The sequence below is a fragment of the Salvelinus alpinus genome, chromosome 30, assembly GCF_045679555.1.
Source record: "Salvelinus alpinus chromosome 30, SLU_Salpinus.1, whole genome shotgun sequence".
Lineage (NCBI taxonomy): Eukaryota > Metazoa > Chordata > Actinopteri > Salmoniformes > Salmonidae > Salvelinus > Salvelinus alpinus.
The window spans coordinates 18179722-18189267 of NC_092115.1; the positions used below are offsets into that span (position 1 = coordinate 18179722).

General features: G+C 43.7%; 1 protein-coding gene across 1 annotated transcript; it reads left to right on the forward strand.

Moving 5' to 3' along the window:
* Nucleotides 1–1689: 1689 nt before the first annotated feature.
* mrpl37 (mitochondrial ribosomal protein L37) lies at nucleotides 1690–9294 on the forward strand. Its single transcript, XM_071377295.1, has 7 exons — nucleotides 1690–2222; nucleotides 2418–2601; nucleotides 2799–2914; nucleotides 3220–3405; nucleotides 3532–3686; nucleotides 8696–8899; nucleotides 9107–9294. Exons 1-7 carry the CDS (start codon nucleotides 1841–1843, stop codon nucleotides 9182–9184), a joined length of 1305 nt encoding a protein of 434 aa, XP_071233396.1. The 5' UTR covers nucleotides 1690–1840; the 3' UTR covers nucleotides 9185–9294.
* The last annotated feature ends 252 nt before the right edge of the window (nucleotides 9295–9546 follow it).

A 9546-nucleotide genomic window follows, 5' to 3' on the forward strand; every position in this document is an offset into this window, starting at 1 on the left:
GAACTTGTTATCAGTATAAAAGACACCTGTCCACAACCTCAAACAGTCACACTCCAAACTCCACTATGGCCAAGACCAAAGAGCTGTCAAAGGACACCAGAAACAAAATTGTAGACCTGCACCAGGCTGGGAAGACTGAATCTGCAATAGGTAAGCAGCTTGGTTTGAAGAAATCAACTGTGGGAGCAATTATTAGGAAATGGAAGACATACAAGACCATTGATAATCTCCCTCGATCTGGGGCTCCACGCAAGATCTCACCCCGTGGGATCAAAATGATTACAAGAACGGTGAGCAAAAATCCCAGAATCACGCGGGGGGACCTAGTGAATGACCTGCAGAGAGCTGGGACCAAAGTAACAAAGCCTACCATCAGTAACACACTACGCCGCCAGGGACTCAAATCCTGCAGTGCGAGACGTGTCCCCCTGCTTAAGCCAGTACATGTCCAGGCCCGTCTGAAGTTTGCTAGAGAGCATTTGGATGATCCAGAAGAAGATTGGGAGAATGTCATATGGTCAGATGAAACCAAAATAGAACTTTTTGGTAAAAACTCAACTCGTCATGTTTGGAGGACAAAGAATGCTGAGTTGCATCCAAAGAACACCATACCTACTGTGAAGCATGGGGTGGAAACATCATGCTTTGGGGCTGTTTTTCTGCAAAGGGACCAGGACGACTGATCCATGTAAAGGACAGAATGAATGGGGCCATGTATCGTGAGATTTTGAGTGAAAACCTCCTTCCAACAGCAAGGGCATTGAAGATGAAACGTGGCTGGGTCTTTCAGCATGACAATGATACCAAACACACCGCCCGGGCAACGAAGGAGTGGCTTCGTAAGAAGCATTTCAAGGTCCTGGAGTGGCCTAGCCAGTCTCCAGATCTCAACCCCATAGAAAATCTTTGGAGGGAGTTGAAAGTCCGTGTTGCCCAGCAACAGCCCCAAAACATCACTGCTCTAGAGGAGATCTGCATGGAGGAATGGGCCAAAATACCAGCAACAGTGTGTGAAAACCTTGTGAAGACTTACAGAAAACGTTTGACCTCTGTCATTGCCAACAAAGGGTATATAACAAAGTATTGAGATAAACTTTTGTTATTGACCAAATACTTATTTTCCACCATAATTTGCAAATAAATTCATAAAAAATCCTACAATGTGATTTTCTGGATTTTTTTCCCTCATTTCGTCTGTCATAGTTGAAGTGTACATATGATGAAAATTACAGGCCTCTCTCATCTTTTTAAGTGGGAGAACCTGCACAATTGGTGGCTGACTAAATACTTTTTTGCCCCACTGTATATGAAATACTACAAACCTAAACTAAAGGTTAAATAAAAATAATGTTAATTTTTGTTATGTCAATTAAGGAACATGAACATACATGACTCTGATTGTGTTTGACATCATGACTGGAATTACATTTATCAAATGTGAAAATTCTGACAGTACAATGTCACCAGACTTAGATCAAATTATGTTCTCTATTTCCATCCCAAAATTTGAAAAGGCCATACTTCTCATCAAAGTATTCACATATTTGATATGATTGAACAGATAAACGAATACACTATTTCACCTGTCAAATGCATTTTTCCTTCCACCAAGTATTGGGAAAGTAGTAAAAAGGACGCTTTCATTTTTGAACAAGGCCTATTTTGCATGTGGGTTCCACTCCCATCCTGTTGGAGGCGGTAGTATACCACACTGGTCGTTTACCAATTGCTTTGAACCTCAGTACTGGTGAAAAAGATGGCGGCGCCCTACGGTGATACGTGTAACGAGAAGATGCTATAGATAATTATTACTTTAAAAAGATAAATAATACTTAGCAAAATGTTTAAAGAAACTGCCCAACTTTTTAAAGCCGCAGCTCCTTTGCTTGCGAAAACGACGCTTTTGAAAGAGGTAAGAATCAGCTCGACACATGGGGGGAGCAGTGTCCACGGGCATCGATATTTCAATGTCACCTGCAGTTTATGTGCGAAGGTAACGCCGAGAAAAAAGCCGCGAGTCAAGGTGGACATACCCGGACTCGAGCGCATTACCTATGGCGATAGAATGCACTATGTCCCTGGGTTGGCAAAGCCCTCTTTCCCTAACTGGGTGCGAGACTGGAACGACCCCTCTCATTATTATGCGCCGAAAGAGGAAGAAATGCCACTCCATAAAGAGAAGTCTTGCTTCATATTTAACCAAAGGACAAACGCACTTGAAGGTATTTTATATTAAAGTTCGATAAACTGTTGGCTCCTATTATTGATCCTGTATTAGACAAATGGAAGATATCAGTCAACAAAAGAGATGCCACTAAATGTCAATTGGAGGCCAAAATATAGAAATCAATAAAATAAAAATACATCTAATGAATCAATTGTGTGTATTCTCTTTAATATTTATTCCTATGTTACAGGTGTCAGGCAAGCACTGTGGCTCACTAAATCCAAGCTGACACAGGGACTTCCGGACCAGGTTCTGTCATTGGCTGAGAACGAAGCCAATCAGATTGAAAACCAGGATGAGCGAGTTCAGAATGCCATCAGGCATGCTCGCTTCTGGGACACCACAGAGGAACGACCGTCCAGAGACAATTTCTGGTGAGTAGTTGACCACTACTCAGATGAACGCAAACTAACTAGTCCATGACCCATAATTGTCTTTGTCTGGTGTCACAGGTTTTCATTCACATCAGAATCACAAAATACATGGCTGGGCCAGCTTGGGTCTCTGAACATTAATTCCACTGTCTCTGTGCTGACATGTGGCATCTCTCTTCTGTCCTTTGTCTCTTTAGCGTGGCTTTGCTGAGGAACCTGATCCACCTGTGTGGGAGCCTGCAGGTCAGTCATCCTGGGCTTGGCAGGAGGATCCTGGCGGAGAAATACAGTCTGGCTGCCACATGGAGCAGAGGTAGGCCCGTGACCCCTGACCTCATTCAATAGCATTATGCAATAGTGGTAAATACAGTATTATACTGGACTTTGAATGTATTTGTTGTTTTAGTGTTACTGAAATAACACTATTGCCCATCTCATCAAGTTGTACCCAGTCCGAAATCAACCCCTAAGCCCCACTAGTAAGTAACGTGTCCAGGGCCCATTATTTAAAATCTATGAGATAGACAGGATAGCCACAGTACATAGGCTACTACTACACACCATTGACCAATAGCTTAGCTGTTTTATCTCACCTCTTCCTGGCCACCTGTCCTCCAGGTGAAGACTTGTTCCAGGTGCGAGGGCAGAATGGGTTGCTGCTCAACAGCATGGCCCCTCTCCCAGTGCTTGCTGGGAAAGAGGAGATCCAGAGCACGGCCGACCATGTCCTGGAGACGTTCTACCCGATCTCTCCCACCATCGACCTGCAGAGTGTCCAGGTCTACAAGGAGCAGAACCATACAGGCAATACTACTGTTTGTCAATCAACCAGTCATTACAGCTACAATTCCATACAATTTGTATGTAGAACAATGGAAATGTTGAATTCAGGTCAGGAATGAACTCACAGTGAAACCTCTGTTCCTTCAGGCTTCAAGGAGGACTACCCTTACCCTCATGCCCACACCCTCTTCCTCCTGGAGGCAGGAGACACCCCTGTCACTCTCCTTCCTGAGCAGCTCCGTGCTAAGATGATCATGTTTGCCTTCGGGAACGCCCTGGCTCGTGCTCACACACTCCACGGGGTAAAGGCTGTTTGTAACCTTACACATAAATTAATTACATAATGGTATAATGTCCAATACTTTATTACACAGGGGTAGTAGTTACACATTTGTAACAGAAATTATAAAAAGTGATTGAATGGGATAGAGATTTGATCAGTATTTCTGCTTGGCATAATGAGCTGATGGTTGCAATTTGGCAGAAGAGGCAATTGCGACAGGCCTCACATCAGCAAGCCCTCCCCCATGCTCTGCTCGAGGCCCCCCAACACGAGACAAACGACCCGCTGTCGTGGGCTGCTCAGCTCATCGCTCTCATTCTGTCTTGCTTCAGCAGGTTGGTTCAGCAGCAGCAAAATCTGCGCGAATCTTTAAAGTTGCGAAGGAAATGGGGAGGGATAGGGTTTTTGCCTGGGTACTGTGCCCAGGTTAATGAGGCCAGCCACATTGTTGACAAAAAAGGCCTCAAAAAAGTTTGTGAATCCATACAGATGAAAAATAATTCATAAAATATAAAAAATGTATTCCCATACATATATTTCATATCAATATTAATGCAATTCTAGTTTTTCTTATACTAGTAGAAACAAATGCCATTAATCACCCACGGACTGGTTCATAATGGTAGAAACAAATGCCATTAATCACCCACGGACTGGTTCATAATGCTAGAAACAAATGCCATTAATCACCCACGGACTGGTTCATAATGGTAGAAACAAATGCCATTAATCACCCACGGACTGGTTCATAATGGTAGAAACAAATGCCATTAATCACCCACGGACTGGTTCATAATGCTAGAAACAAATGCCATTAATCACCCATGGACTGGTTCATAATAATGGACTATTCCACCCTGACAGAGTCCCTGTGCATTGTTCCACACAATATGATTGCAAACGTGACTTTCATTGAAATTAAGCTGCAACAATGAACACATCCTCCACTGATTTCTCCCTCCACTGATTGTGTATGTGGGTCACATGTCTAGTCTTGAGCGATTAACCTACATTTCTGTGATTTTTTTTTTCTTCTCCGTTTTAACAACTAATTGACCGATGTCTGTTCAGTTATTTGAATTCCATTTCATTCTGTTTTTTTCTGTCAGCTCAATCCGCACATTGCACAGTTTCTCTAGAGATTAACTGTGCAATGTAATAGGGAGTTTCCAACAGGCCAATATTTTTCACAGTTTAGCGACAATAACCATAATTCATTGCGCATCTTCTTGTCCGGTCTGATTATTTTACACCTACTACAGAAGAGACCGAAGAATGCATGATCGTGAGGTGATCTAGAGAGCAGCTGTTGCTTCGTGAGGTATCTCTACCTGAAAATATACTATCGAAATGATTGATAGTTGGTATTCAGGAGTCATATAAGTATGCCTTATTTACTATGAAGAACTACAAAATAGTGATATGTCAGACAGCACACAGTAGGCAGCAGCTCTATAGAGATGATGACTTGGAATGAAATAATAAAGTCATCAAATAAAACAAATATACAGAACAACTGAAATATTTTATTAAAGTAATGTGAATAAATTATGGAAATCACGGGCTACAAAAAGAAAACCAGCCACGTCACGGACACCGACGTCACGCTTCCAGACAAACAAAACACTTTATTTGCCCACATTGAGGATACTACAGTGCCACCGCCGCGGACCGCTAACAAGGACTGCGCCATCTCCTTCTCAGTGGCCAACGTGAGTAAAACATTTAAAGTTGTTAACCCTCGCAAGGCTGCTGGCCCAGACGGCATCCCTAGCCGCGTCCTCAGAGCATGCGCAGACCAGCTGGCTGGTGTATTTACGGACATATTCAATCTCTCCATATCCCAGTCTGCTGTCCCCACATGCTTCAAGATGGCCACCATTGTTCCTGTATCCAAGAAGGCAAGATAACTGAACTAAATGACTACCGCCCCGTAGCATTCACTTCTGTCATCATGAAGTGCTTTGAGAGACTAGTCAAGGATCATATCACCTCCACCCTAGACCAACTTCAGTTTGCATACCGCTCCAACAGGTCCACAGATGATGCAATCGCCAATGCAATCGCCCTATCCCATCTGGACAAGAGGAATAACTATGTAAGAATGCTGTTCATTGACTACAGCTCAGCATTCAACACCATACTACCCTCCAAGCTCATCATCAAGCTGGAGGCCCTGGGTCTGAACCCTGCCCAATTGGGTCCTGGACTTTCTGACGGGCCGCCCCCAGGTGGTGAAGGTAGGAAACAACATCTCCACTTCGGTGATCCTTAACACTGGGGCCCCACAAGGGTGCGTGCTAAGCCCCCTCCTGTACTCCCTGTTTACCCACGACTGCGTGCCCATGCACGCTTCCAACTCAATCATCAAGTTTGCAGACGACACAACAGTAGTTGGCTTGATTACCAACAACGATGAGACAGCCTACAGGGAGGAGGTGAGGTGTCAGGAAAACAACCTCTCACTCAACATCAACATAACAAAGGAGATGATCGTGGACTTCAGGAAACAGCAGAGGGAGCACCCCCCTATCCACATCGAAGGGACAGCAGTGGAGGTGGAAAGTGTTTAAGTTCCTCTGCGTACACATCACAGACAAACTGAAATGGTCCACCCACACAGACAGTGTGGTGAAGAAGACGCAACAGCACCTCTTCAACCTCAGGAGGCTGAAGAAATTTGGCTTGTCACCCAAAACCCTGACAAACTTTTACAGATGCACAATCGAGAGCATCCTGTCGGGATGTATCACAGCCTGGTACGGCAACTACACCGCCCTCAACCGCAAAGCTCTCCAGAGGGCGGTGCAGTCTGAACAATGCATCACCGGGGGCAAACTACCTGCCCTCCATGACATCTACAGCACCCGATATCACAGGAAGGCCAAAAAGATCATCAAGGACAACAACCACCCGAGCTACTGCCTGTTCACCCCGCTATCATCCAGAAGGCGAGGTCAGTACAGGTGCATCAAAGCTGGGACCGAGAGACTGATGGCATTGAGATAGAAACTGTTTTTCAGACTTCTAAATAGCAATCACTAACTCAGAGAGACTGCTGCCTACATTGAGACCCAATCACTGGACACTTTAATTTTTATTTATTTTATTTCACCTTTATTTAACCAGGTAGGCTAGTTGAGAACAAGTTCTCATTTGCAACTGCGACCTGGCCAAGATAAAGCATAGCAGTGTGAACAGACAACAACACAGAGTTACACATGGAGTAAACAATAAACAAGTCAATAACATGGTAGAAAAAAAGAGAATCTATATACAATGTGTGCAAAAGGCATGAGGAGGTAGGCAATAAATTGAATAATTACAATTTAGCAGATTAACACTGGAGTGATAAATCTTCAGATGATCATGTGCAAGTAGAGATACTGGTGTGCAAAAGAGCAGAAAAGTAAATAAATAAAAGCAGTATGGGGGGTGAGGTAGGTAAATTGGGTGGGCTATATACCGATGGACTATGTACAGCTGCAGCGATCGGTTAGCTGCTCGGATAGCAGATGTTTAAAGTTGTTGAGGGAGATAAAATTCTCCAACTTCAGAGAGTTTTGCAATTCGTTCCAGTCGCAGGCAGCAGAGAACTGGAAGGAAAGGCGTCCAAATGAGGTTTTGGCTTTAGGGATGATCAGTGAGATACACCTGCTGGAGCGCGTGCTACGGATGGGTGTAGCCATCGTGACCAGTGAACTGAGATAAGGCGGCACTTTACCTAGCATAGCCTTGTAGATGACCTGGAGCCAGTGGGTCTGACGACGAACATGTAGCGAGGGCCAGCCGACTAGGGCATACAGGTCGCAGTGGTGGGTCGTATAAGGTGCTTTAGTAACAAAACGGGTGGCACTGTGATAAACTGCATCCAGTTTGCTGAGTAGAGTATTGGAAGCTATTTTGTAGATGACATCGCCGAAGTCGAGGATCGGTAGGATAGTCAGTTTTACTAGGGTAAGTTTGGCGGCGTGAGTGAAGGAGGCTTTGTTGCGAAATAGAAAGCCGACTCTAGATTTGATTTTGGATTGGAGATGTTTGATATGAGTCTGGAAGGAGAGTTTGCAGTCTAGCCAGACACCTAGGTACTTATAGATGTCCACATATTCTAGGTCGGAACCGTCCAGGGTGGTGATGCTAGTCGGGCGTGCGGGTGCAGGCAGCGAACGGTTGAAAAGCATGCATTTGGTTTTACTAGCGTTTAAGAGCAGTTGGAGGCCACGGAAGGAGTGTTGTATGGCATTGAAGCTCGTTTGGAGGTTAGATAGCACAGTGTCCAAGGAAGGGCCAGAAGTATACAGAATGGTGTCGTCTGCGTAGAGGTGGATCAGGGAATCGCCCGCAGCAAGAGCAACATCATTGATATATACAGAGAAAAGAGTCGGCCCGAGAATTGAACCCTGTGCTACCCCCATAGAGACTGCCAGAGGACCGGACAACATGCCCTCCGATTTGACACACTGAACTCTGTCTGCAAAGTAGTTGGTGAACCAGGCAAGGCAGTCATTAAATAAATGGATCACTATTCACTTTAAACAATGCCACTTTAATAATGCCACTTTAATAATGTCTACATATCTTCCGTTACTCATATCATATGAATATACTGTATTTTATACCATCTATTGCACCTTGCCTATGCCGCTCGGCCATCGCTCATCCATATATTTATATATACATATTCTCATTCACTCCTTTAGATTTGTGTGTATAAGGTAGTTGTTGGGAAATTGTTAGATTACTTGTTAGATATTACTGCACTGTCGGAACTAGAAGCACAAGTATTTCGATACACTTGCATTAACATCTGCTAACCATGTGTATGTGACCAATAATATTTGAAGTGATAAGCAGTAATGGGCAGTCACTACCATCATGAAAATTTTATTAATTGTTTTATTCTGTGTTATAGCATTCATCCCACATAATGCATAGTGCATAAAAAATAGATAAAAATATAATCGAACCAAAACCAAACCTTAAACGCTCAGCACTATGTTGTTCAACCTCTCTTCCCCCTCCCTTCAGACTAAGCCTGGCGTGCTGGAGCAGCCCATAGTGGTCCAGTCGGTGGCCACCAACGGCCGGATGTTCCAGTATGTGGTGTTCCAGCTCAACACCACAGACCTGCAGGCTGACGAGGGGGTCAAGAACCAGGTGTGGGTGGAGAATGACCAGCTGCTGTACGACTTCGCCAAGGTCCACCCCCTCATCAAGAAGAGGGTGGTGCAGGTAAGAACTACTTTGTTTTTTCTTTGTCTCTTTTCAGAAGTTATATAATCAAACAGTTATAAAATATACTGTACACCCTTATAGGGTCCCACATCTGAAATGGACAGTAACAGGGAATCCATTTTACTTAGTAGCTTAGATTTTATACAAATGGTATTTCAAACATCATTATGACCAGGTTTTGTTCTCTCTGCTTTGCCCCCGTAGATACCACCAGGTCTATCTGGGTACAAGCCTGAAACCTTCCAGAAGTTCCTGTCCCTCTATCTGCATGGGGCTGTGTGAACTAGCTACATTAAACAGCACCAAAACAACAATGTTCCACTATTCATAACCTTCCTATTTCTACTGTCAGTACTGTAATATCTGAAAATAAAGAGACCCTAGATACTCTAGCTCATTAGTCAAAAGTTTCATTGCGTTTCTCTACCTTCGGCTCAGTTTTGATTTACATCTGTAGAAGAGGATTGTGATCCATATCTCTTATTGCTTAAGAAAATAGCATTGTGGAAATGTAGCTCTGTATGTCATTATGACAAACACATTATTTTGAGAAGCTTAATTTGTTTCCAGAATTTATTAAATGGATACAGATGTCACACAATTAAGGTGGATTGTATGTCATACAATGAAATGTGCTGGTGAAA